Source organism: Muntiacus reevesi, chromosome 9 (assembly GCF_963930625.1).
Source record: "Muntiacus reevesi chromosome 9, mMunRee1.1, whole genome shotgun sequence".
In the NCBI taxonomy this organism is placed as follows: domain Eukaryota; kingdom Metazoa; phylum Chordata; class Mammalia; order Artiodactyla; family Cervidae; genus Muntiacus; species Muntiacus reevesi.
In genome coordinates, this window is record NC_089257.1 from 44108883 (window position 1) to 44122323 (window position 13441).

General features: G+C 39.2%; 1 protein-coding gene across 1 annotated transcript; it reads right to left on the reverse strand.

Annotated features, from left to right (window-relative positions):
* Positions 1 to 2444: 2444 nt before the first annotated feature.
* Positions 2445 to 3413, reverse strand: OR52B2 (olfactory receptor family 52 subfamily B member 2). Its single transcript, XM_065946080.1, has one exon. The coding sequence runs from the start codon at positions 3411 to 3413 to the stop codon at positions 2445 to 2447; it is 969 nt and encodes a 322-aa protein (XP_065802152.1).
* Positions 3414 to 13441: the final 10028 nt, after the last annotated feature.

Here is a 13441-nt window from a genome sequence, read left to right on the forward strand (position 1 = left end):
AAACCTGTGGGGATACAGAAGAAATAGTAGGCCAGGAGGAGCTAAGCGGTGTGTGTGTGTGTCCAAATGATTCCCAATCATAAAATTAGATGCTACTTAACAATAAAAGGTCCAAAGGTCAACGACCTCACCAACATTTTAAAATAATCAATCCAGTAACATACACATTGACCTCTATGCCAGATTCGAGAACCATAATAATGAATGAGACAAATTCTCTGTCCTCACAGAACTCAAGTTCTCATGGTTTCATAGAGTGATAAATAATGAGCTGAAACCATAAATACCATTTCTGTGAGACCCAGAAAACAAGATGATCGCCTCTGAGTTGGGGGAGATTGGCAAAGACTTCAAAGAGGAGTTGACATTAGGGCTCTACCATTTACCAGCTGTGTGGTCTTGATTATTTATCCTAGCAGAGCTTTTGGCGCCCCATGTATAAAACAGAGGCAGCAACAGTACTATCTCATGAGGTTGTATGAGGATTAAATGAGTTAATGCAGCAGAGCACTGAACATGGTTCCTAGCATACAGTAATTTCCTACTAAACGTTAGCTTTTGTTATAATTATTACTATCATTAATATTACTATATTATGTATTAATGTACTACTACATGATGATGTGTTTTGAGGTAATGATAGAAAAGTAAATCAGGGCTAGATTATTAAATTATTAGATTATTAAATTAATGCTTAGTCTATATATTACTCTGTGGTCCTATGACTTCCAAATTGTGGCTGATCAAACTCTAGGTTACTTTACCAGTGTAAATTGACGTGCTATCAAGAAGTTACATAAACATAGATACAAATATCTATGGTCACAAATGTGTGGGAAAGGCTAAAAACTCTAGCCCTCTCTTGGATAGCCATGTGCATGACTCAGTATCAGCATTTTTCATGGTTATTTGACTGGAAATTTTCTGTAAAACATCCATTATGATACCTATTATTTCTACAAAATATTCTGTGGAAAACACTTCTGTAAGTAATGAAGACTGAAAATATTTGACATAAAGTAGCATGATCGGCCATGCCCTTTAGAATGCTTAACTTTGAGTCAATTTATAGCTGAGATTACAGTGTAAAAGATTAAAAACATTGAAATCAATTTAAAAACTAATGCAATATCTGATGTGAAAGATGATAGGGAATATAAGTGATGGATAAAAACAATGCTAAAAAGAAACCTAACAATACTGATAGCCTTAGTGAACTATTTCTCAGATACTTATTACTATGAGCTAAAAATAAGTGCTGTATATATGGTTTATTTCATTTAATCTTCTCATCCCCACAGGTTTCTCTTTCTGCTCTCATTTTGCAGACTTAAAAATTGAGGACTAAAAATATTGAATAAATTTCACAAGTTCACACAGCTGGAAAATGATGGAGACAGGACTGGAATCCTGATACAACTGCAAAAGCTACCCAGATATCTATTTAGTAGTAGAATCAATAACAGTAACAACCAATTCTTGGGGAGTAGGCTAGAGAGGAAGAGTTTGAGTAACTCCCCAGGGTTTCAGGTTCAATGAAGTTGATACAATCATCATAATCTAGTTTCTAAGAAGAGGAATAATAAGAAAAGCTACCATGAATGTTAGTTCTATAACCTGGAGATGATACCCAGTTGGTAGGTGGAATTTTATGTATCTGAAACTCAAATGAGAATTCTAGGAAGGAGAGAGAGATGGGGGGCCCATTAGCACAGTTTGTGGATAAAGAAATGAGTATATATGGCCTTTTCTGAAAAAGCATGAAAGAATTAGAGTCCAGATCGGTAACTTCAAGAAACTACTCCAATTTTGCCAACCTGGCCAGGAACAATGTGCTATAATTCCTAATATTGAGGTCAGTCAGAAGCCAAGTATAAGAGAATATCAAAACTACCTGTTTCCTCCACCCTTGATATTCCCTAGTCTCTGAGATATGACAAATGTGTGACAAGTAAGAAGACCTGTACTGTGTCAGCAGCTTATTTGTCTCTAAAGCACCAAACTACCTCTGTAAGGAAATGGTTTACCAATCACTGGGTTTGTGGACTAATTTAGCTGATCATTCAGTGCATAATAGAGATGCACTTTCTAACTTTGAGGAGGTAAATGTGCTGTCATTCATTTTTCAAACATTTATTATGTTCCAGGAATTTTGTGAAGTACTGAGCATACAAATATGAGTGACACACACTCTTCTGATTTCAAAGAGTTTACAATCAATTAGGGGTACAAATAAAAATCCATAATAACTCAGTACATACATTTTGAGATCTGCACAAGATTCAGTAGATGTACAAAGAGGCTTGGAGTGTCTGGAAAAACCAGAAGGAAGATGAAGAAAAAGGAAGAGGAAGGGAAGGAAAAGCTCTCTCAGTCCAGGAAATCTCTGTGCTTCACACCTAGTTTCCTTTATAAAGCTGGGAGTGAGCATTCAAAGGAAGTCATTAGCCCAGAGAGGAAGCAGAGCACCAAGCCATAATATCAAAGAACCGGTGGACCACCCCGATCCGGATCTGCTTAGTCTTTACGCCATAGACAATGGGGTTGAGCATTGGTGGCACCACCACATAAAGATTGGCTAGCAGGATATGGACATGCCGAGGTATGTTATGTCCAAAGCGATGAGTCAATAATGTAAAGAAGGAGGGGACATAAAACATGAGGATGACACAGAGGTGGGAACCACAGGTGCTGAGGGCCTTGTGCCGAGCATCCTGGGAGGGCAAACGAAACACTGCTCGGAGGATCAGTGAGTACGACACCGCAATGAGGATCACGTCCAAGATGACCATGACAATGGGCACTGAGAAGCCGTACCAGATGTTAATGGTGATGTCAGCACAGGCCAAGCGGGCCACTCCAATATGCTCACAATAGGAGTGGGGGATGATATTGGTCCGGCAGAAAGGCAGTCGATTCAACAAGAAGATCACCGGGAAGATGATACAGAAACTTCGGGTAACAATGGCCACAGCAATCCTTCCCACCACAGGCCATGTTAGCATTGTCTTATAATGCAGGGGGATACAGATGGCCACAAACCGGTCAAAGGCCATGGCTAATAGGATGGCTGACTCCCCCACAAACATCATGTGGACAAAGAAAACTTGGGTAACACAGGCATCAAAGGCAATGTCATGAGCATGGAGCCAAAAGATGGCTAGGGCCTTGGGGACAGTAGTGGTGGACAGCAGGATGTCCGTGATGGCCAGCATGGAGAGGAAGAAGTACATGGGCTCATGAAGGTTACGTTCTGTGATGATGACCATTATCAGGATACTGTTGCCCAGAACTGCAGTGATATACATGAGGCAGAAGGGTATTGACAGCCAAACATGATAAGCTTCCAACCCAGGGATGCCCAGAAGGACAAAAACTGCAGGGTGGAAGATGGTGAAGTTGGTGTGAGTCATGATGTACTTTAGGATCATCTCTATAATGACAGAAGCAGATGAGTCTGCTGAAAGGCATAGGAACAGAAATCACCTCTGAGTACGTGCAGACATCACAAAAGATAGCATTGGTATCTGAACCATGGGACTCTGCAGGGGAATGTTCTCCTAGACAAGGCTCAGTTGGGTGTAGAAATGACTTCTGACCCTTGGTGCTTGATTTGCAGGGAGAGCTTCTGTGGCTATCACTCTTCAAGAATTAATAGAGGCTTCACCCTGCATCCAGTCACTCTGCTCCCAAATTTTGGTCCCATCCTACCTTTCTGACCTCATTCTACCATTTCCACCCAAGCAGCATTTGCCCTCTTACCTGTGTTGTACTTTTTTCTTCTCACAAGATTTTGTTCCTTCTGTGTTAACCTGAATTTCCCTTCCCTTTCCTCTCTGCTTACTCAAATTTTAACCTTAAAATACTTTCTTAAAACATATCACTTTGTAATGGCCCATGTTCATAACAATACATTTCCTTCCTGAACACCTATTAGCTAAACTATATTTAACTTGATTATATTTAATCACATTAAACTTATCTGGCTATTACTTTGAACATTTCACATGAAATTTGCTAATATCCTGGCACTCATGGAAATGGAGCGGCAAGCGGCAATCCAGTAGGAGTCTGAAAAATATATTCCTTCATTCTGACCCAAATTAAAACTTTCCCTAAAGGAGCGGAGCAGTTGGTGAAATTGAGAGGGGTTCATATTCATTGCTTGCTCTTCCCCAAAATGATTCCATAAAAGTTGTGTTTAAATCTCTTTATCCTTAAGAGCACCCAAGGAAAAGTATTCAGAGTATAGGAAATCAATACACACCTCTCTGGCTCCACTAATATAGCCCTCCTTTTCATCCCATTTTTTCCTTCACTTTCAAAAAATTCAGATTTCCCTTTGGCTAAGAAAATTTAGGCAAAAGGTTTTCTTTGCCTTCATTCCTCCCACCACTCAGGTAAGATTTATTTCCTTCTGAAGCTGTGGACTGTCAGCTCTTAGGATTAGGGAAGGAATGAGTGATTAAAAATCTGGAAGGGAATATGGAGGAAAGAGACCATAGAGAGAGCAAGGGAAGAACTGGGGGTATACTATTAATAGATGGACCTACTGATAATGGCATTCAGATGGTCCCAGGGAGGAGGGCATCCAAAGAAATGAAAGCCCCAGTTTATGAGTCCATCCCCCTGCCTCTATGCAGATGCACTTGCTCAGAGCATAATGGGCTGTGCGGGGGATGCAATGGGACTTAAACTGGACACAGGGAAGGGACCAGGGCCAGCTTCAAACAAGTAAGGGCCTCAGAGGAGTTAATAATTTGACCTCCTTCCAGCCCAGTATATTTTAGATACTCATTTGACTTCTATTCAGAGGAGAGGCTGAACTTTCCCGGGATAAGCACAGAGATGAAGGGCCACTGGTAACACTGCCCTGCCTCTATTCTGAAGCATCAGCCCCAAATTTATATAAATAAAAGCCCCACCAGAAAGGCTGAAGAGGGAGGGAATATATATACTTATTCATGTTGTCATACAGCAGAAATTAACACAACATTGTAAAGCAGTTATTCGTCAATTTAAAAAAAGATAAAAGTAAAAAAGCCCCACCAGAAAACAAATTTATTTTCCTTAGAAGGAAATTTACTGAAAATTTTTCTCACCACTTCTCCCAACCTTACTAGTTGTTAACATACACCTTCTCAATAAACGATACCTGATATATGACCTCGTAACAACCTGGGCTCTCTGCCTATAATTCTAATAATGTATTATAACCTCAGTAGTGAGACACCAAATTCAAGAATGGAAGAGGGACTGTGAGGCCTGGTTGGCTGTTTATGAGGTTCTGGAAAAGGCGTCTGCCTGTGTGAAGAAGGACTTTCATTTCGTTCAGTGTCTTCCCAGGGCTCCATCTCATCTCTGCTGAGGGTTCTAAGCAGGAGAGTTTTAGACTCATTTAAGAAAGAGTCAGAGATCACAGGCACAAGGAACACATCAAAGTCTCACAGTGAGAACCTGCCCAAGCCCTAAGAAAATATCCAGATGCAGATGAGCAAAAAAAAAGAACAGCAGAGATGAGGCAAGGAGCCATGGTGAGTGGGAGAGAATATGGTATGGTATGGTATGTGAGGACCCTGACTTCTGGAGCCAACTTCTGGGTTAATTTCCCAGTTCTTCCCTAACTAACTTGATGATCTTAGGCAAGCCACTTTACTTCTGCACATTTCCATTTTCTCATTTGTAAGATGTGGATAACAATGAACTTTATGAGGTGAAAAGTTAAAGTTTTAGTCACTCAGTTGTATCCGATGCTTTGCCACCCCATGGGCTTTAGCCTGCCGGACTCTTCTGTCCATGGAATTCTCCAGGCAAGAGTACTGGAGTGGGTAGTCATTCTCTTCTCCAGGGGATCTTGCTGACCCAGGAATCAAAACTGAGTCTCCTGCATTGCAGGCCAATTCTTTACCATCTGAGCCACGAGGGAAGCCCTTGTGAGGTAATTAAGAGGATTAAATGAGTTAATTCATATAAAGTGCTCAGAATAGTAGATCATTATTATTTATAAACCTATTTGGCCATCATCCTATTGTATTATTTTCACTAAGCAAAACACATTAATGAATATTCAGAAATATTAAAGTCTTATTCTTCATCTAAATATAACCAAAGGAAGTTTCTTTTCTAGGGATAAAGAAGAGGGAAAGGGATGAGAGAATTACTCAAAAAAGAAAACATATCTCTCAGATAGTGTCTCAAAACCAAGACCTGGGGGACTTCCCTGGCAGTCCAGTGGTTAAGACTCCACACTTCTGCTGCAGGGGATGAGGGTTTGATCTCTAGTCAGTGAAGTTCCACATGCCCTTCAGTTCAACACAAAAAAAATAAGATCTGAGGGCTTGGGTGGTACACCAGGAAAGTCCACAGTGATGGACTTAGTTTGGTCAGAACTGCCTGCTAGGCTTCCCTCAAGTGCTTTGAAAAACATGTACCTGTCAAAGCAAAAACAGAGATTATCTCCATTATTTACAGAATCCCCAGGGACATGGCAGAGCGATGGGCATCAGAGCTTCAGCTCTAGGACCGAGGAGAACTAGGAGTGGGAATCAGGGAAGATTCAGTCCAGGCAGGAAAAGTGAAACCACTTCTTCCCGGCAGCCCCTGATCAGACTCTGCTCTCTCTCTTTCTTCCTAGTGTCTTCTTTTCTTCCTGTGAGTCCCACCCAACTCTATTTTTTGGTTATGCCTACTCTCTTTCTATGGAGAAGGAAACGGCAACACACTCCAGTATTCTTGCCTGGAAAATCCCATGGACTGAGGATCCTGGTAGGCTACAGTCCATGGGGTCGCAAAGAGTCGGACACGACTAAGCGACTTCACTTCACTTCACTCGCTTTCTAAGGGATTAAATAAAAGCCTTTCATGTCTTAATGCATCTTTATTTTGGAAGATTCTTCTAACTCTCATAACAACATACAAAAATGCACCCACAAACCACATCAGATAAAATTGTAAGATAAATGTATAGGAGTTGAGTCAATTACTTTTTGCCTAGTTGTATTATCTAGACATTTATTTAAACAAGTATTAATTTTATTTTGCCATTTTTCTGGGGCATGTGTTTCAGATCTCAAGTGCTTTTCACCACTCTCAGGTTCTTTAAAGTGCACAGCGTCTAAACACTGAAGCCATGTCTCTAACAGAGAGAATAGCCTTCTCCCTTCCACTCTAGATTATAAGGTTGGCTTCTGTGTGCAGCACAGTATATGGAAGCATAGTTGGGGGATGTGTCACAAGAAGTTTGCTTCTAATAACACATAAAGCACCGACATTTATAAATGGCTCACCCTTTTAATAAATTAGAGCAAATTCAGATTTATACCTCTAATAGCCTCACTCTTGCTCATGTACACTGAAAGCTGGTATGTAAAATGCTTCATAATCTAAAGCCAGTGTTATTTATGCTGCAGAGGCCCTGATATGCCCTTAATTCACTAACATATCTTTAATAGAGACTCATGTTTTTTTAATAAATAAACATCTCAAGAAAAATGTACCACTACCCCATTTGTTTCACTCCTCATAAGCATTTTGAGGATTTTGTCAGCATTTAAGTAATCATATGATGGTGTATCATGTGCAAATATCACAATAGTCTTATGATGTGATGGCAGAAACAAGGAAGATCCCTGTTCCAAGACACAACCTCTTCTCCCAATTTCTGTATCCATTCTGAAGAATGTAAGATGGCAGAATGAATGAGGATTTTTCTGCTTTATACACACCTGACACCCAGATTACCCACATAAAGTTTCCTTAAGAGTCCTCCTTGCTTTGGGATTCGGGGGTTCATAGTCCTAAGCACAGCATCTGGTTTACTGGAACTTAGGAAACATTTAAACAAATGGACCATGGAAATTAGTCTGTTAACCTTTCACCAGTAACTTTGGTTGTTTTTCCAAGGTGATGCTAAAAATCTGAGCCATTTTCATGAACAGCCCCACTTACATCCCCTGTCCTGGTACAGTTGATTCTGACTGCTCTATGAACTGCCTTCAAAACTTTCAAGTCTCTCTTCTCCCATATTCTTCTGGTGCTTTTCCTGGCCACTTTCTGCATTCACATTCTCAACCAGTGCCACCTCCTTGTCCCACTGACATTCCCCCAGCACTCCCTACCCTGAGCTCTGTCATGCTGCAGTCTCTATCTCATCCTTTATCTCACTGACCTCTTTTCTCCTACATACCCATCTCCTCTCTCCCAATTCATCTGTGCCCTTTACTGATGCTCCTAAATACGCACATGAACATACTCTCCTGCCAATCCCTCCCCCTACCACTCTCAGTGAAACTCACCGACAATATCACAGTATCTGGTGAAGAATTGAGAAAGTGGCAGAGAACAACTGAAAACCTTGCTTGCTCTGAGAGAAGAGAAATGAGATGAAAAGAGAAAGTTGGAGCTTGACCATGTTAGCATGAGGGGTGTCACTAGTCCTGCTCTGTACAGGGTGCCTATATTTAGACTGGAGACACCACATGCTTCCTTCTCCTGGAGGCAGATGTTAGAGTCACCCCTGGGATCAGTTCTCCTTCAATCAGTGAAGCAAAGGAGAAATGAAAACACTTCCCCTCATGCCAAGAGGGAGCAATAATTCTAGAGGTAATTATTAGCTCCAAATAAAGTACACACAAGGTATTTGAAGACACAGTATAAGAGCAGTGACAGAAATCCCAGCAATAAAAATAGCAGCTAATGATTGCTGAGCCCTTACTAAATCCCTGCCAAATATAGTGTTAGGGTTTAATATAAGTTACCATATTTAATTCTCAGAACAACCTACTGAGATAAAGCATGATTTTTATATCCATTTGGTAGATGAGAAAACAGAGGCTTGGAGAGACAAAGTATCTGATAAGAAGAGAAGAAAAAAACTCACTCAGGTAAACATTTCAAAGTATTCAGACTCAGTCTAGAAACATTGATTAAAGGAGCTGAGAGGTAGAATTTTGGAGCCACTCTGAAGTGTCAGTCACTTAAGAAAAAAAGAGACAGAATAAATTAAAGTTTGATTAAAATTTTTACATCATTAAAGGAAGATTTTACTTTGTGTGAACACTTAACTGAAGTACTCTAACACTGTTGGGAGGAGAATAATTCTTCCCAGCTATCTTGTAACTTTTGGAGCCAATATGTTGATAGGAACCCTATAAGGAAAAAAAAAATGCAAACCCATGCTTTAGGTTTTTATCTAAGAGAAATAAAAACTTAAATTCACAAAGCCTAAAAAACTATGCTCATAGGAGCATACAAAAAAACTATGCTCATAGGAGCTTTATTCATAGTAACCAAAAACTGGAAACAATCCAGATGTTTATCAAAAGAAGACTGGATAAGCAAATTGTGATATATTCATATAATGGCACACAATTCAGCAATTGAAATGAAAAAAACCACTAAAACAGATGGAAAAAGATATTCCAAGCAAATGAAAATCAGAAGAAAACTGGAGTAGCTATACTTATATCAGACAAAATAGACTTTAAAATAAAGACTTTTACAAGAGACAAAGACTACATAATGAAAAAGGGTTCATTTCAAGAAGATATAACAATTATATATGCATCCAACATAGGAGCACCTCAATATATAAGGCAAAATCTAACAGCCATAAAAGGAGAAAATGACAGAAATACAATAATGGTGGGAGACTTTAACACCCCACTTTCAGCAGTGGACAGATCATCCAGACAAAAGATCAATAAGGAAACACAGGTCTTCAATGGCACATAGACCAGATATACTTAATTGATATTTGTACAGCACTCCATCCAAAAGCAACAGAATATACATTCTTCTCATGTGCACATGAAATATTCTCCAGGATTGATCACATGCTGAACCACAAAGCAAATCTCAGTAAACTTAAGAAAATTGAAACCATTTCAAACATCTTTTCTGACCACAACACCATGAGATTAGAAATCAACTACAAGAAAAAAAGAAACTAAAAAATGCAGACATATAGAGATTAAACAATATGCTACCTAACAATCAATGGATCACTGAAGAAATCAAAGGGGAAATTGAAAAATATCCCTTCTGAGAGAAGAGGAATGTGAAGAAAAGAGAAAGCTGGAGCTTGATCATGTTGGCATGAGGAGGTGTCACTAGTCCTGCTCTGAACAGGGGGCTTATATTTAGACTGGATACACTAAGTGCTTCCTTCTTCTGGAGGCAGATGTTACAGAGGCACCCTAGCTCTAACATTTTCTTCATAGAGACAAATAATAATGAAAGCACAACAATCCAAAACCTATGAGATGTGACAAAAGCAATTTTAAGAGGGAAGTTTATAGCATTACAGTCCTACTGCAGGAAGTAAGAGAAATTACAAATAAACAACCTAAGCTAACACCTAAGGTTACACCTAAAGCAGCTAGAAAAAGAAGAACAAACAAAACCCAAAGTTAGTAGAAGGAAAGAAATCATAAATACCAGAGCAGAAATAAATGAAATAGAAATAAACAAAACAACAGAAAAGATCAATGCAACTAAAAACTGGTTTTTTGAAAAAATAAACCAAATTGATAAAATATTAGCCAGAGTCATCCAGAAAAAAAGAGGGGTGGGGAAGAGCTCAAATCACTATGGTTAGAAATGAAAACAGAGAAGTTACAATGGACACCACAGAAATACGAAGAATCATAGGAGACTATTACAAGCAACATCGGGCTTCCCAGGCGGCGCAGTGGTACAGAATCTGCCTGACAGTGCAGGAGCTGCAAGAGATGTGGGTTCAATCCTTGCATCAGGAAGATTCCCTCGAGTAGGAAATGGCAACCCACTCCAGTAATCTTACCTGTAAAATTCCATGGACAGAGAAGCCTGGAAGGCTACAGTCCATGGGGTTGCAAAGAGTCAGACACGACTGAGAAACTAAGCATGCACGCTTACCCATATGTGCAAATATATGCCAATAAAATGGACAATCGGGAAGAAATGGACAAATTCTTAGAAAGATACACTCTTGCAAGACTGAATCCAGAAAAAATAGAAAACACAAGCAGACTAATCACAAGTACTGAAATCAAAACCGTGATTTAAAAATTTCCAACAAATAAAAGTCCAGGACCAGATAGTTTCACAGGCAAATTCTCTCAAACATTTAGAGAAGAGTTAAAACCTATTCTTCTGAAACTATCCCCAAAAATTGCAGAGAAAGGAATACTCCCAAACTCTTTCTATGAGGTCACCATCACTTTGGTACCAAAATCAGACAAAGATATCACCAAAAAATTTATAAACCAGTTATCACTGATAAACATAGACACAAAAATCCTCAACAAAATAGTAGCAATCCAAATCCAACAAAATTAAAAGGATCATGTACCACTATCAAGTGGAATCTAACCCAGAGATGCAAGAATTTTTCAATATCCACAAATCAGTCAGTGTGCTTTACCACATCAACAAACTGAACAATAAAAACTATGTTATCATCTCAATAGATGCAGAAAAACTTTTGACAATATTCAACACCTATTTATGATTTAAAAAAAAATCTTTCTAGAAAATGGGCATAGAGGGAATGTACCTCAACATAATAAAGGCCATATGTGACAAAGCAGCAGTCAATATCATATTCAATGATGAAAAGCTGAAAGCATTTCCTCTTAGATCTACAAACAGTAAATGCTAGAGAGGGTGTGGAGAAAAGAAACCCTTCTACACTGTTGTGGGAATGTAAATTGTAACAGCCTTTATGCAGAACAGTATGAGTATTCCTTTAGGAACTAAATCTAGAGCTATCATGTGTGTGTGCTAAGTCACTTCAGTTGTGTCCAACTCTGTATGACCCTACGGGCTGTAGCCCACCAGGCTCCTCTGTCCATGGGATTCTCCAGGCAAGAATACTGGAGTGGGTTGCCATGCCCTCCTCCAGGGGAGCTTCCTGACCAAGGGATCAAACTCACGTCCTTATGTCTCCTGCATTGACAGGGAGGCTGTTTATCACTAGTGCCACCTGGGAAGCCCAGAGCTACCATACGATCCAACAATCCCAATCCTAGGCATATATCCAGAGAAAAACTTTGTTTGAAAATATACATGCACCCCAATGTTCATTGCATCACTGTTTACAATAGACAAGATATGGAAGCAATTTAAATATCCACTCACAGATGAATGGATAAAGATGCGGTACACATATACAATAGAATGTTGTTATTGTTGTTGTTTAGTTGCTAAGTTATGTCTGACTCTTTTGCAATCCCATGGACTATAGCCCACTGGGCTCCTCTGTCCATGGGATTTCCCAGGCAAGAATACTGGAGTGGGTTGCCATTTCAAAACTTCTCCAGGGGATCTTCCTGACCCAGTGATGGAACCTGCATTTCCTTCATTGGCAGGTGGATTCTTTACCATTGAGCCACCAGGGGAGACCACAGTAGTTGACTCAGCCGTTAAAAAGAATGAAATAATGCCAGTTGCAGCAACATGGATGGACCTGACAGAGTCATATTAAGTGAAGTAAGTCGGACAAAGAAAGACAAATGTTATATGATATCATTTATATTTAGAATCTAAAAAATGACACAAAGGAACTTATTTAAAACACAGAAAGAGGCTCACAGACTTAGAGAACAAACTGATGGTTACCAGGGGGAAGAATCCGGGGAGGGATTGGAAGTTTGGAATTGACATGTACACACTGCTATATTTAAAACAGATAACCAACCAGGACCTACCGTTTAGCACAGAAAATGCTGCCCAATATTCAGGAATAACCTAAATAAGAAAAGATTTTGCAAAAGATACATGCAAAAGAACAGATACATGTATTGGAATAACTGAATCACTTGATGTGTACCTGAAACTAGCACAAAACTGTTAATCAGCTATGCTCCAACATAAATTTTTTTTTGAAAACTGTTAAAACATACAACACAGGTTAAACTCAGGGTCATTATACTGCATGGAAGAGACCAGACACAAGAGGCTATATATTGCATGATTCCATTTTCATGAGGTTCCACATAGATAAAAACCAGCCCATGGTGATAAAAATCAGAATAGTGATTGCCTCTAGGATAGGAGGAAGGCACTTCCTTTGGTGAAAACATTCTATATATTGAGGGAAGTGTTGGTTACATGGGTGTCTACATATGTCAGAAGAAAGATTTTTTGGAGCATCAAGAAGGAATAAAGAATAATGAAAAAACAGGAATGTGTGTAAATGCTTCTTCCCATGAGTTTTTAATCTCACATGCAATGATTAAAACAAAAGTGATTACACCATCTGACACTCAAGACAATAATATTTTAAAATAGGAAGAGTAAAGGGACCTAAATGGAATGAAGGTTTTACCATTAAAAGTGGCAAAATGTTGTTGCCAGTGGACTATGAATAATTTTCCACAATAATTTTTAATAGAGCAACCACAAAAAAAACTATACAAAGTCATGTACTCAAAAAGTAAATCATGAAAATATCCTAAAA